Source organism: Pelodiscus sinensis, chromosome 4, assembly GCF_052426305.1.
Source record: "Pelodiscus sinensis isolate ZL-2025 chromosome 4, ASM5242630v1, whole genome shotgun sequence".
In the NCBI taxonomy this organism is placed as follows: domain Eukaryota; kingdom Metazoa; phylum Chordata; order Testudines; family Trionychidae; genus Pelodiscus; species Pelodiscus sinensis.
This window is the reverse complement of record NC_143055.1, coordinates 2,601,639-2,619,255: the sequence shown is the minus strand read 5'-3', so window position 1 is coordinate 2,619,255 and position 17,617 is coordinate 2,601,639. Positions and strand designations below refer to the sequence as shown.

At 69.0% G+C, this 17,617-nt stretch overlaps 1 protein-coding gene across 1 annotated transcript in view; it reads left to right on the top strand.

The window, feature by feature from the left end:
- The window catches only part of HSPA12B (heat shock protein family A (Hsp70) member 12B), a 53,173-nt gene extending 39,077 nt beyond the window's left edge, over positions 1-14,096 (top strand). Inside the window, exons 9-13 of the mRNA XM_089777719.1 lie at positions 5,305-5,391; positions 8,081-8,178; positions 10,918-11,183; positions 11,735-11,838; positions 12,962-14,096. Of these exons, the coding sequence (XP_089633845.1) occupies positions 5,305-5,391; positions 8,081-8,178; positions 10,918-11,183; positions 11,735-11,838; positions 12,962-13,593 (1,187 nt within the window). The 3' untranslated portion in view covers positions 13,594-14,096. The remainder of the gene's footprint in view (positions 1-5,304; positions 5,392-8,080; positions 8,179-10,917; positions 11,184-11,734; positions 11,839-12,961) is intronic.
- The last annotated feature ends 3,521 nt before the right edge of the window (positions 14,097-17,617 follow it).

The window sequence follows — 17,617 nt, the reverse complement described above, 5'->3', positions numbered from 1 at the left end:
CCCGGGCCGTTTCCGCTGCTGGTGCAGGACGGAGAGCTTGGTCCCCCGTCCCCCAGCCGGCGGGGCGGCCCCTGGTAGGGCGTGTCTGGCTGCCCACCGCAGGCTCTGGAGTGGCACCTGGCTCTCCTTCTCCGAAAGCGCCCCGGCTTCTCCCCTGCTCGCCCCGCAGCTCTTCTCCGCTCTCCGTCTGCCCCTGCTGCGCCTCTGCTGCTGGTGCACCCCTGAGCCGCGGCGGGGGCGTCAGGGGAAAAGCCTTCCGCATTGATTAGAAATACAGTACAGACACACACACAGACACACACACAAACACACACACGCACACACAGACATGCACAGACACAGAAACACACACAGACACAGACACACACACACAAACACACATACACGCACACACAGACACAGACACACACACACAAACACATACACGCACACACAGACATGCACACACAGAAACACACACAGACATGCGCAGACACAGAAACACACACAGACACAGACATGCACACACAGAAACACACACAGACATGCGCAGACACAGAAACACACACAGACACAGACATGCACACACAGAAACACACACAGACATGCGCAGACACAGAAACACACACAGACACAGACACAGACATACACACACACACAAACGCACACACAGACACACGCACAGACACAGATACAGCCACACACACACAAACATGCACAGATACAGAGACAGACACACACACACAAACATGCACAGACACAGAAACAGACACACACACACAAACACTCACAGACACAGAAACACACGTAGACACACGCACAGACACAGATACACAGACACACACACAGATACAGAGACAGACACACACACACACACAAACACGCACACGCACACACAGACAGACACAGAAACACACGTAGACACACACACACACACAGAGACACACACACACATGTACAGGCACACACACAGACACAGAGACACACACAGAGACACACACAGATACACACACACATGTACAGGCACACGCACAAACACAGAGACACACATAGACACACACACAGAGACACACGCACAGACACACATGTACAGACTCATACAGACACTCAGACACAGACACAGAGATACATATAGACACACACACAGACCCACGTGCGTGCGCACACATGTACAGACACACACACAGACAGAAACACACACAGACACACACACACAAACATACACACAGACACAGAGACACACAAATGCACAGACACACACAGACTCAGACACGTGCACAAACACACAGACACACACACGCAGACACAGAGACACACACAGACACACAGACACAGAGACACACACCCAGACACACATCCTGCAGATGGCTTACAGTTACCAGTCTGTCGTGGCTCAAGTCTGTCTCACTGGCCAAATCAGACTGACCGTGAGCGAGGGGTTGGGGTTCACTGACCGCGATTTGAGGTGCCTCCAAGGCTTGGCTTGCAGGGCCGACCCCAGAGCCCCCTGGCAAAGACCCCCCCCCCATCCTCAGGAGATCCCCTGGGCTTGGCTGTGCCAGGCGGTAGTCCTTGACGTGATCATCCGGGCGTTTTCCCTTGGCTGTCTGTGGTCTGGCTTCCTTATCGCGTTTGTGGGCTCCCCTTCGGGAGTGTCTGCCTGTCTCGGGGGCGCGTCTGTTCCGTTAATTGGTTCATCCTCGGCTCCCTGGAGGTTCTCCGGTCATCTCCACGTCTCTCAAGTCTTTTTGACCATCCGGATCTGTGGGATGATTTTCACACCCGTTCTTCGCTCGCACCACACAGCGTTACAGAGCACCCCAGACAAAGGACGACAGCGTTCCTAGAAGCCACAATTTGGGAGAAGCAGGATGCAATAGCAGCCAACGGACCTTTATATAGGACTTATTATATTGTCATACTTGTATTCTTATACCAATGCTAAAATACTACGTGTGGCCACACTTGGGCCAGTGGCAGACCGCCACAAGAAAACCTTTTCCCCGTCTAAATACCTGCTAATGACTCATTCGAACAGTATCCCCAGAGGATTTTCAACAGCATCTACTTAAGTTAGAGAGTTGGGCTAGGTGATTTAAAACTAGCTTGCACCCAAGAGTTTTAAAAGAGCTGGCCAAGAAGAGGGCTGCTCCATTCATGCTGATTTTCAAAAAGTCTTGAAATGCTGGAGAATTCCCGGGAGATTGGAAGAAAGCAAATGTTTTGCCAACATCTGTTCCAGCCTAAAATGACGGACTGGCTCATATGGGAGATGGTTAATAGAAAAGAAAAGGAAGGAACATAATCAATGCCAGTCAATATGTGCTTACGGAAAATAGATTCTGTCAGTCTAACTTGATGCCTTTCAGATGAGATTGCAAGTTTGGTTGATAAAAGTAACAGAGTTGCTGTAACAGAGTTAGACCTTGCAAGGCATTTGACGTGCTACCACAGAACATTTTGATGAAGAAACGTGAATGATACAAAACCAACCTCCCACCATCCATTGGTTTAAAAGTCCGCTAGGTCCCCACGTGTAACTGTCCGCGGGGAATCAACGCTGAGAGGGCGTGTGCCTAGCGGGTTTGGCTCTTGTCCCGGACCCATGTCACATTTTTGTGACTTGGATGGAAACACCAAATCTCCGGTGATGAAGTTTGCGGCTGAGGCACATCTGAGGGGGGGGCTTAGGACAGGTCCGTGTGCTGTGGAGGGTGGCAAACAGGGAGTCAGGACACAGCGTATAGTTTGCCATGGCCATGGTGAAGTCACAGAGGTAGGGAAGAGGCAGGCAGGCGGGTAGGTCCACGCGCTGCCTTGGAGAGCTGGCCGGTTTTGTGTCTTAACCACCAGGTATCTCCTCGTGTGGTGCAATCCAGCTTGTCTCTTCGCCCGGCTGGTGACAAACTGCGTCAGAGGAGCCAATATCCTGCCCTATTCTCGTATCTCCAGCTGCCTGGCCCGCTCTGAGCAGCCAACGGTTTCCTCATCAAGAGCTGAGTAACTGAAGTCTCCCGTGCTCATAACCCTCTTTTGTGACAGGTCTCTCATCTGCAGAAACATCCTTCTCTTGGTCTCCTTCCAGTCAGCCTGGTGGGGGACGGGGTAAATCCACTTCCTGGCCTTCCATTTCCAGCTTTAACCGTATCTCAGTTCAAATCCTGGCCTCTATTTTTGTGTTTGCCCCTGTCCCTCTTGCGCCTTGGCCGGTCCTCTCGCTAAACTTTCAGCTCCCTTCATCTCCCTGGTCAAATGTGCTTTTCCAGCACAATCACACCGTGAAACATTAGAGCAAATACTCGTCCAGGAGCGTCACCGCTGACACACGAGCCACTGACCAGCAGGTGCAGAACTTAGGTTCTTTGCCCTAAAAACTCTGGTTAAAAACTACTCGAACTGAGGGGGAATCGCCCCGAAGTATAGAAGATATGACACAGCAGAGCAGCTCTGATTCGCTCCAGCAGAGGGCAGTGCTGCTTACACACCACGCCACTACAGGCTCAGTGATATTCACCTCCTAAGGAAGTCCCTGAGCAAGAGTGACCAGACACCCAGCACGCCGCCCTGCGGGCAGGAGGCTCAACCCAGCTCCAGAGACGGATCCGTGTCTGCGTCCGATGAGAGATTTGGCGGGGGAGAGCGGGAGCGTACTGCGACATGCTGCCTGCTTGTGGCTGCCTCCTTGGGCAAATGCTGATGGGCCAACACTGAAAAGCGCAGCCCAGTGAGCGGGATACAGAGCCCCCCACAGCCCCATCCTCTCCAGACGTCGCCCTGTGCGTCCTGGGCTCACTGGCTCACCCCGTTCGGCCCAGCCCTGCTTTGTAACTGGCAGCTGGTTTCTGGCTTGGAGAGCGCTCGGGGGCCGAGAACCCCACCTGCAAGGTACGGTCACCCCAGGCACAGGCAGGGAGCCAACGCACTGCCCTGTCCCCTCCCCTCCGGGGGGTGGGGGAGAAATTGTCACAGGTGCCGAGGTCAGCAGGACTAAGGGAGTTCCAAGCCAACTCCAGCTCTGCCCCCTGAGCCGGTATCGAAGCATCGCCCAACCTGGCGCTAGGGGGCTGGGTGGCTGACCCCGTAGGGGGCGCTCTGCCCTCTGAGTCGGTATGGAAGCATCGCCCAGCCTGGCACTAGGGGGCTGGGTGGCTGACCCCGTAGGGGGCGCTCTGCCCTCTGAGCCGGTATGGAAGCATCGCCCAGCCTGGCACTAGGGGGCTGGGTGGCTGACCCCGTAGGGGGCGCTCTGCCCTCTGAGTCGGTATGGAAGCATCGCCCAGCCTGGCGCTAGGGGGCTGGGTGGCTGACCCCGTAGGGGGCGCTCTGCCCCCTGAGCCGGTATCGAAGCATCGCCCAACCTGGCGCTAGGGGGCTGGGTGGCTGACCCTGTAGGGGGCGCTCTGCCCCCTGAGCCGGTATCGAAGCATCGCCCAGCCTGGCGTTAGGGGGCTGGGTGGCTGACCCAGTAGGGGGCGCTCTGCCCTCTAAGTCGGTATGGAAGCATAGCCCAGCCTGGCGCTAGGGGGCTGGGTGGCTGACCCTGTAGGGGGCGCTCTGCCCTCTAAGTCGGTATGGAAGCATCGCCCAGCCTGGCGCTAAGGGGCTGGGTGGCTGACCCAGTAGGGGGCGCTCTGCCCTCTAAGTCGGTATGGAAGCATAGCCCAGCCTGGCGCTAGGGGGCTGGGTGGCTGACCCCGTAGGGGGCGCTCTGCCCCCTGAGCTGGTATGGAAGCAACACGGTTGCTGAGTGAGTTCAAGGCCATAGACAGGAAAGCCGCGTTGCAGATGCTCCCGGTCAGCCGGCTATGGACTCACACCCTTTAAGGGCCCTGGACTTCCAGCCCCCGGGTCAGCCGGCTATGGACTCACACCCTTTAAGGGCCCTGGACTTCCAGCCCCCTGGTCAGCCGGCTATGGGCTCACACCCTGTAAGGGCCCTGGACTTCCAGCCCCCTGGTCAGCCGGCTATGGGCTCACAGCCTGTAAGGGCCCTGGACTTCCAGCCCCCGGGTCAGCCGGCTATGGACTCACACCCTTTAAGGGCCCTGGACTTCCAGCCCCCGGGTCAGCCGGCTATGGGCTCACACCCTGTAAGGGCCCTGGACTTCCAGCCCCCGGTCAGCCGGCTATGGGCTCACAGCCTGTAAGGGCCCTGGACTTCCAGCCCCCCGGTCAGCCGGCTATGGGCTAACAGCCTGTAAGAGCCCTGGACTTCCAGCCCCCGGTCAGTTTCACTGAGCCAGAGTCCTGCTCCGTAGATTTCAGGCCAGCTGATCTGATGTGCCAGGCCCTTGCCTTACAACCCCCTTTGCCTTCTCCCGGCAGCCAGAGAGCAGCTCCGGCGGTCCCGGCACAGCAGGACCTTTCTGGTGGAGTCGGGCGTCGGTGAGCTGTGGGCCGAAATGCAGACAGGTAGGAGGGGCCGCTTGCTCTTGAGCGGGAGGGCGGGGGCCCTTGGGGGGAGCAGGAGGCGGAACACCCCCCGCCCCCAGGAAGGGATACGGCCACGTCAGCAGCCAGGACCCCCGGGTGCAGGGCCGCCACGCCCTGGTCCCACGACCGACCCCAGCCACAAATAGCCCAGCCCTGGGATGGACCCGGGCTGGTCACGAACGGCCCAGGGGTTTGCACAGCGCTTCGGAGCGCCTCCCGGTGTCACTGGACGGCCTCCCTCCCGCCTCTGTGAGGCAGGGCCGGGCATTTCTCCCCATCGCCCAGCTGGGGAAACCGAGGCACGGCGCCATGAAGGGACTGGCCACTGTCACATGAGGAGTCTCTGGCAGAGCGGGGCATTGACCTGCAACCTCCTAACTCCCAGGCCGCCCCCCAACCACCAGGCCCTGCTCTCCCCCGCTATTCCCAGAGGGAACCGTTTCCCTTGCCCCAAGGAAAGGCGAGGTCAGACAGACGGACGGACGGGCTGTGTCTGAGGCCAGTGGTGTGACATGGGCGGGGGCTTGGCCACACAGGACGGCAAGCCAGGGTGACTCTCCAGCGCCCTGACGGGCCGCACAGCGGGAGAGGTGGCCACGCTTTGCCAGCAGCCTGCGGCGCTGGGCCAACCTGCCCTGGCTCCCCTGGGTCCCCTCGCTGGTGGGCACCAAGGGACCAAGAAAATCAGGCGGGTGCCACTTCCCCCTCCCGGCGCCCACGAGAGCTCCCGAGAGGAACCCCCACCCCTGGCCCTAGCCAGAAACGGTCTGCCACGAAACAGAGCCACGTGGGGCCTGCCCCAGCCAGCAGCCAGCTTTGTGCTGCATGAGGGTTACCCCGTGTGGGGACACAGCCGGAGCGAGCCGCCGGGTCGGGCAGCCTGGAGAGCGAATCCCCTGGATCTCAGCCCTTCCCCTCGCGTCTCCATTGCAACCCCCGCCCCCCGTGTCAGAGCCATCGCCCACCGCCATCAGCTGGCGACGGCGAGGGCAGCTTTGCCACGTGGGGAAACTGAGGCACGGCACGGGGTCACCCCGCGGGCTCGGGGAGAGAGCCTGCCTCGCCAGCACTGGGGGCAGCTAGCCCAGCAGACGGGCTGCAGCGGCCCTGCGGGATCCGAGCGCCAGCGCCCGTCGGCCAAGCGCCCGAGCGCCCCTCAGCCAGAGACCGGGCGAGGGTGCGAGAGGCCCCGGAATCCAGACCTAGGGGCCTAAACGGAAGGATTTGCCACCGGGAGCCCTGCCGCGGCCGGGGGAGTCACTAGAGTGACGTGCCCAGCCCCTGCCCGAGCGGTCAGCGCCCCGCCCCGCTGAGCAACGAGGCAGGGCCCCAGGTGGGACCCGTTACCAGACCCCCGCCTGCTCCCCTCTTGGCCATGCGCAGGGCGGGCGGGCGGGGCGGGGCCGTTTCCCTGGCTCGGGAGGAATTCGGAAGGAAACGGTGGGGTCAGCCGGGGGCCGGCAGGAAATGGCTCCGTGTGGCCTCTGGCTGGTTCGCAGGACGCTGCCGGCGGCTGGGAGGGAGGCTTGGGGGGGCCCCGGAGCCCTGGGGGTGCAGGTGCTGGATGCGGAGGGGATTCACCCTCGCAGGCTGGGGGAGCCGTCCCTGGGAGTGGGGGTCTCTGAGCACCCTGCACACACCAGCCCCCCTGGCTGGGAAGCGGCAGCAGCGGGCGTGCGGGGGGGAGCCCCCGGCTTGGAGGGAGCTGGCCCCGAAGGTGCCCATCCCCCCGGGGCCCAGCTGGGTGCAGCTGACGAGCTCGGAGCCTGGTGCAGCCGGGGGAAGGTGGCTCAGTCCCGCACCCCTGCGACCTGCCCCTCGGCTGCCTCGGAGGCTCCCTGCTGTCGGGGAGGGCGAAGCGGCCCAGGAGCAGCTCAGCCTGGCTGGCCTGCCAGTGTTGGATTTCGTTTTCCCACGTGTGGAGTGGGTGGGGCCTTACCCTTCGTGCTGGGTGCTGCACAAACGTCAGGGGGGCTCCCTGCCCCCTTCCCACGGTCCTCCCACGCACCTGCCCAGCCTGGGGCCAGGGGAAACGGGCGCCGTGACCCCTGCAGGGCCAGCCCGTGGGCAGGGTCCCCTGTGTGGGGGGCACAAGGTACCCCAAAGGGGCTGGGACCGGGGTGCACCAGTGTCTGGAAGAATCTGCTGGAGGGGTGAAGCGGGGGGGCTCCATTGGCATGCTGGGCGCTCCCCAGTGGGAGGCTGTGCTTGATGACTGATAGAGCCCTGGGCCGCCTACATCCGTGCCAGTCCTGCTGCGTGCCTCAGTTTCCCCTTCTGTGATACGGGGCTCCCGGTAACGAGCCGCGACCCTAGAATGACGCCTCAAACTGGGTTTGAAGGGCCTGCTAGGCAGTCTGTGGCCAAGCCCCCATTTGCTCCAGGAGCCCAGGATTGGGCCCACAATCACGCATTGATGATTCACTCGGCGTCTGCACCTGTCCAGCACCCCTGCCTCGCCAGCCGCTGCCCCCCCCCCGGGCTGGGCTTTAGGCGCCCTGGGTCCTGTGCACGGCTCCGTCGCTGGCCTGCTCGCCGACCTTGGCTGGGTCATGTCCCTGCGCTGTGCCTCAGTTTCCCCACCTGTGACATGGGTGGGGGGGGTCACGAGCCCAGCCTGCCCTGAGCGCCACGGGAGTGAGGTGAGGCCGCTGCTCTTCTCTTCCAGGCGACCGTTACATCGTGGCCGACTGCGGCGGCGGGACGGTGGATCTGACCGTCCACCAGATCGAGCAGCCGCAAGGGACCCTCAAAGAGCTCTACAAATTTCTTCCCCTCCCCCGCCAGTGCATTCTGGGAGGGGTTTTGTTCTGGCCCATCAGGGAGGCCATGGGGCAGGGCCCGGGAGCCACGTGCCCCAGGCCAGGCAGGGCTGGGGGGGGCACTTGGCTGCGTGGGGCAGAGCTGAGCTGGTCGGGGCGGGTGTTGGGGGACCTGATGGGGGGTCTTGGGGGGGCTGAGCTGGAGTTGCACGGCCCACAGCAGGGTGTAAAATTGAGGCTGGGGGTCCGGGCGCAGGCTTGGCTGGAGGCCTCGGGGGCGGTGCATGGGGCTGGACGGAGCGGAGCCAAGCGCCCCACGGCTGCCCCCCAGGGGCCGTCTCCCTCCCAGCGAAGGGCGGGGGGGGCTGGCTCTGCCGGGGGGGGGGCCCGGGCTCCCAGCCAGGAGTGGGGACCCCGGCTCGGCTTGCCCCCCCGGTGTCTGGGGGGGGGGGAGCTGGGGGGGGGGCCTGGGGGCAGGGGGAGGCAGGGACGGCTGGGGGGGGGGGGGCGCGAGGGGCTAGGGGTGGCCCCCCCCAGGCACAGGGAGCTGGGGGCCGGACGATCGCCTCGGGGGGCACCGGGGTCTGGTTGGGGCTTTCCACGCTAGCCCCAGGGGTAGGTTTGACGGGGGCTCCCCGGGCCAGGGTTTGAGACCCCCCGGCTGGCACCTTCCCGTCGCGCTGGCCCAGGCTGCCCCCTGCGGGCCAGTCCCAGGCCAGCCCCATTTCCAGGCCCCTCGGGAGCGGGCGGTTGCCAGGCCTTAATCTGGGCCATGGCTGAGCCCGGTGCTGCTTTCCCCACTGGCTGCCCCCCTCCCCCGCCAGTGCATTCTGGGAGGGGTTTTGTTCTGGCCTCCGGTGGAGGGGGGGCAGGTGGAGGGGGCTGTAGGACCAGGGCCGGCAGGGGGAGGGGGCTGTAGGACCAGGGCTGGCAGGCGGGGGGGGGGGGGGCTGTAGGACCAGGGCCGGCAGGTGGGGGGGGGGCTGTAGGACCAGGGCCAGGGAGGGGGGGGGGCTGTAGGACCAGGGCCGGCAGGCGGGGGGGGGGGGCTGTAGGACCAGGGCTGGCAGGCGGGGGGGGGGCTGTAGGACCAGGGCCGGCAGGCGGAGGGGGGGGGGCTGTAGGACCAGGGCCGGCAGGCGGAGGGGGGGGGGCTGGGCCGGCCGGCAGGGGGGGGGGGGGCTGTAGGACCAGGGCCGGCAGGCGGAGGGGGGGGGCTGTAGGACCAGGGCCGGCAGGGGGGGGGGGGCTGTAGGACCAGGGCCGGCAGGGGGGGGGCTGTAGGACCAGGGCCGGCAGGCGGGGGGGGGGGCTGTAGGACCAGGGCCGGCAGGCGGGGGGGGGGGCTGTAGGACCAGGGCCGGCAGGCGGGGGGGGGGGCTGTAGGACCAGGGCCGGCAGGCGGGGGGGGGGCTGTAGGACCAGGGCCGGCAGGCGGGGGGGGGGGCTGTAGGACCAGGGCCGGCAGGCGGGGGGGGGGTGGGGCTGGGCCGGCAGGCGGGGGGGGGGGCTGCACCAGGCGGGGGGGGGCTGTAGGACCAGGGCCGGCAGGCGGGGGGGGGGGGGGACCAGGGCCGGCAGGCGGGGGGGGGGGGCTGTAGGACCAGGGCCGGCAGGCGGAGGGGGGGGGGCGGCAGGCAGGTGGGGGGGGGCTGTAGGACCAGGGCCGGCAGGCGGGGGGGGGCTGTAGGACCAGGGCCGGCAGGGGGGGGTGGCGGGGGGGGGGGCTGTAGGCGGGGGGGGGGGCTGTAGGACCAGGGCCGGCAGGCGGGGGGGGGGGGGCGGGGGGGGCTGTAGGACCAGGGCCGGCAGGCGGGGGGGGGGGTGGAGGGGGGGGGCTGTGGGGGCAGGCGGAGGGGGGGGGCTGTAGGACCAGGGCCGGCAGGCGGAGGGGGGGGGTGGGAGGCGGGGGGGGGGGCTGTAGGACCAGGGCCGGCAGGCGGAGGCGGGGGGGGGGGCTGTGGAGGGGGGTGGGGGGGGGGCCGGCAGGCAGGGGGGGGGGGGCAGGGAGCAGGCAGGGGGGGGGCTGGGCCGGCAGGCGGGGGGGGGGGCTGTAGGGAGAGGCGGGGGGGGGGGCGGCAGGCGGGGGGGGCTGGCAGGCGGGGGGGGAGCGGGGGGCAGGCAGGGGGGGAGACCAGGGGCCGGGGGGGGGGGGGGGTAGGGGGGGCAGGCGGGGGGGGGGGGGGTCCAGAGGCGGGGGGGGGGGGGCGTGGCGGGGGGGGGGGGCCCCGGCGGGGGGGGGGCTGGGGGGCGGCAGGGGGGGGGGGGTAGGAAGGGCCCGGGGCGGGGGGGGGGCAGGACCGGGGGGGGCGGGGGGGGGGCTGGGCCGGCAGGCGGGGGGGGGGGGACCAGCAGGCGGGGGGGGCGGCAGGGCCGGCGGGGGGGGGGCTGTAGGACCAGGGCCGGCAGGGGGGGGGGGGCTGTAGGACCAGGGCCGGCAGGCGGGGGGGGGGCTGCAGGGCCAGGGCCGGGGGGGGGGGGAGGGCCGGGGCGGGGGGGGCTGTAGGACCAGGGCCGGCAGGCGGGGGGGGGCTGGGACCAGGGCCGGCAGGGGGGGGGGGGCTGTAGGACCAGGGCCGGCTGTAGATCAGAACCCGCGGAGCTTTGTCTGGGGTGGGGGAGGCTCGGCCATACGCAGAACTTGCCTTCCCCAGACAAGCCCAGCCTCCATCTCCCCCTGGGGACCCCCCAGGGCCTGCCCCCGCCCCCCGGCTCTGCCGCGCCCCTCACCCGCCCCCCGTGCCTTGCAGGCGGCCCCTACGGGGCGGTGGGCGTGGACCTGGCCTTCGAGACGCTGCTGGGCCAGATCTTCGGGCAGGATTTCATCGCCACCTTCCAGGCCAAGCGCCCGGCCGCCTGGGTGGACCTGACCATCGCCTTCGAGGCCCGCAAGCGAGCGGCCACGCCCTCCCGCGCCACCCCCCTCAACATCTCGCTGCCCTTCTCCTTCGTCGACTTCTACCGCCGCCAGCGCGGCCACAACGTGGAGACGGCGCTCAAGCGGAGCAGGTGACTTGAGGCGCGCGCCCCCCCCCATGACTCCCCCGGCAGCGGGGGCGGGACCGGGGGCCAGTTCCCGTGGAAGGTAACAGTCTACTACTGGTGCCTGCCGACGGAGCCTCGCCCGGAGCTGGAACTCGCCGCGGCTCTGGGCTTAGCGCACAGCGGGCCCGTCCGGGGGGCGGGGCGGTGCCCAGGCCGGTACTCAGGGGTGGGGCTTTGAAGGGGATTCACCTTCTTGCCCTCCCCCAGCTGGCTGCTTGGGGCACAGGGGCGGGCGGGGGCAGGGAGCGGGGTAGGATGCAGCGGCCGGGGGCCCAGAGCCAGCCAGAGGGGGCGGAGCTGGCGCTGGGGGGGCCCCAATGCAGGGCCACCAGCCATGAGCCGATGGGCACGCAGGGGCCTGATCCGGGGCCTTGCGGGACAGACTCTGGGTCCCCGGCCGCCCCAGCCCGCCCGGGCGAGGACGCAGCCGGCTCCCCGTTGCTCTGGGTGCAGGTGTGAGCGGGCGGCCCGGGGGCCCCAGGAGAGTCACCCCCCCTCCGCTCTTGTGCCCCCAGCGTGAATTTTGTGAAGTGGTCCTCCCAGGGGATGCTGCGGATGTCGGCGGAGGCCATGAACGACCTGTTCCAGCCGACCGTCAGCCAGATCATCCGGCACATCGGTGGGTCCCCGGCCCGCGGGGCCCTGCCCCTCCCCCGGCCGGGGCGCCCCTCCCCCCCCTGCCCTTGCCCCCCCCCGGCCCTGCTGCGCCCCTTCCCGCGGGGCCCGATGCAGCCCGGGGCCACAGAGGCCCCTCCCTTGGCCCCGCTGCGCCCCTCCCCCGGCCCTGCTGAACCCCTTCCCGCGGGGCCCGATGCAGCCCGGGGCCACAGAAGCCCCTCCCCCGACCCTGCTGCACCCCTCCCCCAGCCCTGCTGAACCCCTTCCCGTGGGGCTCAATACAGCCTGGGGCCACAGAGGTCCCTCCCCCGGCCTTGCTGCGCCCCTCCCCCGGCCCTGTTGCACCCCTTCCTGCGGGGCCCGATACAGCCCGGGGCCACAGAGGCCCCGACCCCGCTGCACCCCTCCCCCGACCCTGCTGCGTCCCTTCCCACGGGGCCTGATCCAGCCTGGGGCCACAGAGGCCCTGACCCCGGCCCTGCTGCGTCCCTTCCCCCGGGGCCCAATACAGCCCGGGGCCACAGAGGCCCCTCCCTCGGCCCCACTGCGCCCCTCCCCCAGGGCCTGATCCAGCCTGGGGCCACAGAAGCCCCTCCCCCGACCCCGCTGCACCCCTCCCCCAGCCCTGCTGAACCCCTTCCCGTGGGGCTCAATACAGCCTGGGGCCACAGAGGCCCCTCCCTCGGCCCCACTGCGCCCCTCCCCCAGGGCCTGATCCAGCCTGGGGCCACAGAAGCCCCTCCCCCGACCCCGCTGCACCCCTCCCCCAGCCCTGCTGAACCCCTTCCCGTGGGGCTCAATACAGCCTGGGGCCACAGAGGCCCCTCCCTCGGCCCCACTGCGCCCCTCCCCCAGGGCCTGATCCAGCCTGGGGCCACAGAGGCCCCTCCCCCGGCCCTGCTGCACCCCTTCCTGCGGGGCCTGATAAGCCCCTCCCCCGGCCCTGCTGCGCCCCTTCCCGCGGGGCCCCATCCAGTCCCTCGCCCCCACTCCATGGATTCAGGGGGCCTTTTTGCCTCCTTCCCCCTCCCCCAGCTCCTCCATGGGCAGCAGTAGCGGATCCCCCCCCCCGTCCTGCCCCCCTGCCCATGGAGACGTTCCAGCCCCCCCTCTCTCCCCTGCAGACGCCCTCCTGAAGAAGCCGGAAGTCCAGGGCATCAAGTTCCTGTTCCTGGTGGGGGGCTTCGCCGAGTCGGCCATGCTGCAGCACGCCGTGCAGTCGGCCTTCGGCAGCCTGTGCCGCGTCATCATCCCCCAGGACGTGGGGCTGACCATCCTCAAGGGGGCCGTGCTCTTCGGCCTGGACCCCACCATCGTGCGGGTCCGGCGCTCGCCCCTCACCTACGGCGTGGGGGTGCTCAACAAGTTTGTGGAGGGCAAGCACCCCCCGGAGAAGCTGCTGGTGAAGGAGGGGAAGCACTGGTGCACGGACGTCTTCGAGAAGTTCGTCGGCGTGGACCAGTCCGTGGCCCTGGGCGAGGTGGTGCAGCGCAGCTACTGCCCGGCCCGGCTCGGCCAGCGCAAGATCATCATCAACATCTACTGCTGCGCCACGGACGACGTGGTCTACATCACCGACCCGGGCGTGCGCAAGTGCGGCACCGTCAGCCTGGAGCTGGACGAGCCGGACGAGCCGAGCCGCCGGCGGGAGATCCGGGCCAGCATGCAGTTCGGGGACACGGAGATCAAGGTGGCGGCGATGGACGTCAGGACCTCCAAGACGGTCCGAGCGGCCATCGATTTCCTCTCCAACTGAGGCCCCGAGGGACAGCTCCGAGGCTGGGAGGGGGTGGGCGTGTCCCCTGCAGCCATCGGTCCCTCGCCGCCGACCGGCCGGTTCCACGTCACACGACGCAGCCACTTGGCCCCCTCGGTAACAGCCACACCGGAGGCGGAGAAGCTGTAGGTGGCCAGGGAGCGATGGGTCATGGCCTCACAAGCCTAATCCAGCCGTGGGGAGTCCATGGTCTTCACTGGGACCTCGGCTCAGGGGCCCGGCCGTGCGTTTAACGACCCTGCCCCACACGTACTCCACCAGACGTGTCCTGAATTCGCTCGGTGGTGTCACAGCCCCGCCCTCTGCCACTGCACCGCGAGGCAGAAACTCTGTCCTGGAGGGACACCCCGAGGCAGTGGGGACCCCGAGAACCACTGAGCGGCCAGACTGGGTCAGATCAAAGGTCCGTCCGGCCCAGTCTGGTCTGCTGCTCGCGGCCAACGCTCCGGGGGAGTGAACAGAACAATTGCTGAGTAATCCACCCCGAGTTTCCAGCAACTCTCAGCCAGTGGCACCCCACTACCGCTGGCCAGTGTCCCCCATGGAAGTGTCACCCTCTGTGTCCACGGAGTCACGAGCCCCCAGCTTCTGGGGGAAGGACGCGCCGAGAGGAGGCCTCTGGCCACACCCGTCTTCCGCTTCCACGTCGACCCTGCACCCGGAGCTGGAGATCAGCTGCGCCGCTGGCCTTGCCGATTCCACGTCCGTTTCGAAATAACCCGCAACTCCGAGAAGGCCCCAGGGTCCCGGAGAGGGCGGAGCAGCACGGAAAGATGGGGCAGGCGGTCCAGACGCGGAAGAGCGGGCTCCCGAAATCGTGCCGCAGCGGAGACGAAGCCAGCCGGGGCCTGTTCTTGGCTAGTGTTAGCGTGGGGACGCGCCCTCGGCCCGCGAGGGGTCTCCGAGTCTGTGGCCGCCCGCCGGGTGCTCCTTAGCAGGACGCCAACCTGGGCAAGGAGAGGCAGAGCCAGGCTGGGCGGCCGGCTGGTGGGCTCTTGGGGACCTCTGCTGTGGTCCAGCTTTGGAGCCATCTCTTCCGTGCCAGACCCCCGGGGCGTCCCTCTTCCTCCAGAGCCGGCAGCTTCTCCCCCTCCTTACGCTGAACCTGTGAGCCTGCCGCGCCCCTGCACCCGGCAGGGCCCACCGAGAGAGGCTGGAGCCACCGCTGCGCCCGAGGCTCTGGCTGACTTCTGTGATCGTCCGGCGCCACCCGGGGACAGCCACGGAGCGCGGGGACAGCAGGGCTCTTGGGCCACTGGCAGAGCACAGGGCGCCCCGGGGTACGGTTTAGCGCAGCCCGGCCTCGCCAGCCTGGGGGCCCAGCCCTTCGTGAGCCCAGTTCAGGTGGGGCCCCTTGTCTCCGCCCGCAGCCAACACAAGCGCCCCCATGGCCCCTCTCCCGGCCTCTCTTCCCCAGCGGGGCCAACCCGCCCCGCTCGGCTGCCTGCCGGGGGGCCCTCCGTGGGCCCTGGCTGCTAGGGCTCAGTGTGCGTGGATTTACAGGGGGCGTGCCTGGCGCTCCCTTCACGTGGGCCCTCAGCGGCTGGTGCCATTCACATCCACGTCCTCTGCAGCCAGAGAGTTGTTCCCCCCCCCAACACTGCAGCACACGGGGGAAACTGAGGCACGCAGCTCCTGCCAAAACACCTGAACTGGCGAATGAACATTCTGCGAGCCAGCAAGTCCCCCGCCCCCCCCACAAGGCCAAGGACAGGCACCGCTTTCCTGGGCAGCCGCAGCCCCAGCCAGGCTCCCTGGGGGAAGAAGGGGGAGGTGCCAGGCTGATACAAATTCATCTCAACGTTACTGGGGCGGGGGGCAGCTGGGCAGGGAGGAAACGTCTTGATAAATTTCTCTGTGTTTTGTACCCGCAAATGTTTATTTTTGTATAGAGCGTGTAACCCCCCTGCCCCGGCGTGAGAGCCCCCCCCGAGAGCCGCGCGCTCTGTCCCCCCCGAGAGCCGCGCGCTCTGTCCCCCCCGAGAGCCGCGCGCTCTGTCCCCCCCCGAGAGCCGCGCGCTCTGTCCCCCCCCCGAGAGCCGCGCGCTCTGTCCCCCCCGAGAGCCGCGCGCTCTGTCCCCCCCGAGAGCCGCGCGCTCTGTCCCCCCCGAGAGCCGCGCGCTCTGTCCCCCCCGAGAGCCGCGCGCTCTGTCCGCCCCCCCGAGAGCCGCGCGCTCTGTCCGCCCCCCGAGAGCCGCGCGCTCTGTCCCCCCCCGAGAGCCGCGCGCTCTGTCCCCCCCGAGAGCCGCGCGCTCTGTCCCCCCCCGAGAGCCGCGCGCTCTGTCCCCCCCCGAGAGCCGCGCGCTCTGTCCGCCCCCCCGAGAGCCGCGCGCTCTGTCCCCCCCGAGAGCCGCGCGCTCCGTCCCCCCCGAGAGCCGCGCGCTCTGTCCCCCCCGAGAGCCGCGCGCTCTGTCCACCCCCCGAGAGCCGCGCGCTCTGTCCCCCCCGAGAGCCGCGCGCTCTGTCCGCCCCCCGAGAGCCGCGCGCTCTGTCCCCCCCCGAGAGCCGCGCGCTCTGTCCGCCCCCCGAGAGCCGCGCGCTCTGTCCGCCCCCCCGAGAGCCGCGCGCTCTGTCCCCCCCGAGAGCCGCGCGCTCTGTCCCCCCCCGAGAGCCGCGCGCTCTGTCCGCCCCCCCGAGAGCCGCGCGCTCTGTCCCCCCCCGAGAGCCGCGCGCTCTGTCCGCCCCCCGAGAGCCGCGCGCTCTGTCCGCCCCCCCGAGAGCCGCGCGCTCTGTCCGCCCCCCGAGAGCCGCGCGCTCTGTCCCCCCCCGAGAGCCGCGCGCTCTGTCCGCCCCCCGAGAGCCGCGCGCTCTGTCCCCCCCGAGAGCCGCGCGCTCTGTCCCCCCCCGAGAGCCGCGCGCTCCGTCCGCCCCCCGAGAGCCGCGCGCTCTGTCCCCCCCCGAGAGCCGCGCGCTCTGTCCCCCCCGAGAGCCGCGCGCTCTGTCCCCCCCGAGAGCCGCGCGCTCTGTCCGCCCCCCGAGAGCCGCGCGCTCTGTCCCCCCCCGAGAGCCGCGCGCTCTGTCCGCCCCCCCGAGAGCCGCGCGCTCTGTCCGCCCCCGAGAGCCGCGCGCTCTGTCCGCCCCCGAGAGCCGCGCGCTCTGTCCCCCCCGAGAGCCGCGCGCTCTGTCCCCCCCCGAGAGCCGCGCGCTCTGTCCGCCCCCCGAGAGCCGCGCGCTCTGTCCCCCCCCGAGAGCCGCGCGCTCTGTCCCCCCCGAGAGCCGCGCGCTCTGTCCCCCCCGAGAGCCGCGCGCTCTGTCCCCCCCGAGAGCCGCGCGCTCTGTCCGCCCCCCCGAGAGCCGCGCGCTCTGTCCCCCCCGAGAGCCGCGCGCTCTGTCCCCCCCGAGAGCCGCGCGCTCTGTCCGCCCCCCGAGAGCCGCGCGCTCTGTCCCCCCCGAGAGCCGCGCGCTCTGTCCCCCCCCGAGAGCCGCGCGCTCTGTCCCCCCCCGAGAGCCGCGCGCTCCGTCCCCCCCCGAGAGCCGCGCGCTCTGTCCGCCCCCCGAGAGCCGCGCGCTCCGTCCCCCCCCGAGAGCCGCGCGCTCCGTCCGCCCCCCGAGAGCCGCGCGCTCCGTCCGCCCCCCGAGAGCCGCGCGCTCCGTCCCCCCCGAGAGCCGCGCGCTCCGTCCCCCCCCCGAGAGCCGCGCGCTCCGTCCGCCCCCCGAGAGCCGCGCGCTCTGTCCCCCCCCGAGAGCCGCGCGCTCTGTCCGCCCCCCGAGAGCCGCGCGCTCTGTCCCCCCCGAGAGCCGCGCGCTCTGTCCCCCCCGAGAGCCGCGCGCTCTGTCCGCCCCCCCGAGAGCCGCGCGCTCTGTCCCCCCCCGAGAGCCGCGCGCTCTGTCCCCCCCGAGAGCCGCGCGCTCTGTCCCCCCCCGAGAGCCGCGCGCTCTGTCCGCCCCCCGAGAGCCGCGCGCTCTGTCCCCCCCCGAGAGCCGCGCGCTCTGTCCGCCCCCCCGAGAGCCGCGCGCTCTGTCCCCCCCGAGAGCCGCGCGCTCTGTCCCCCCCCGAGAGCCG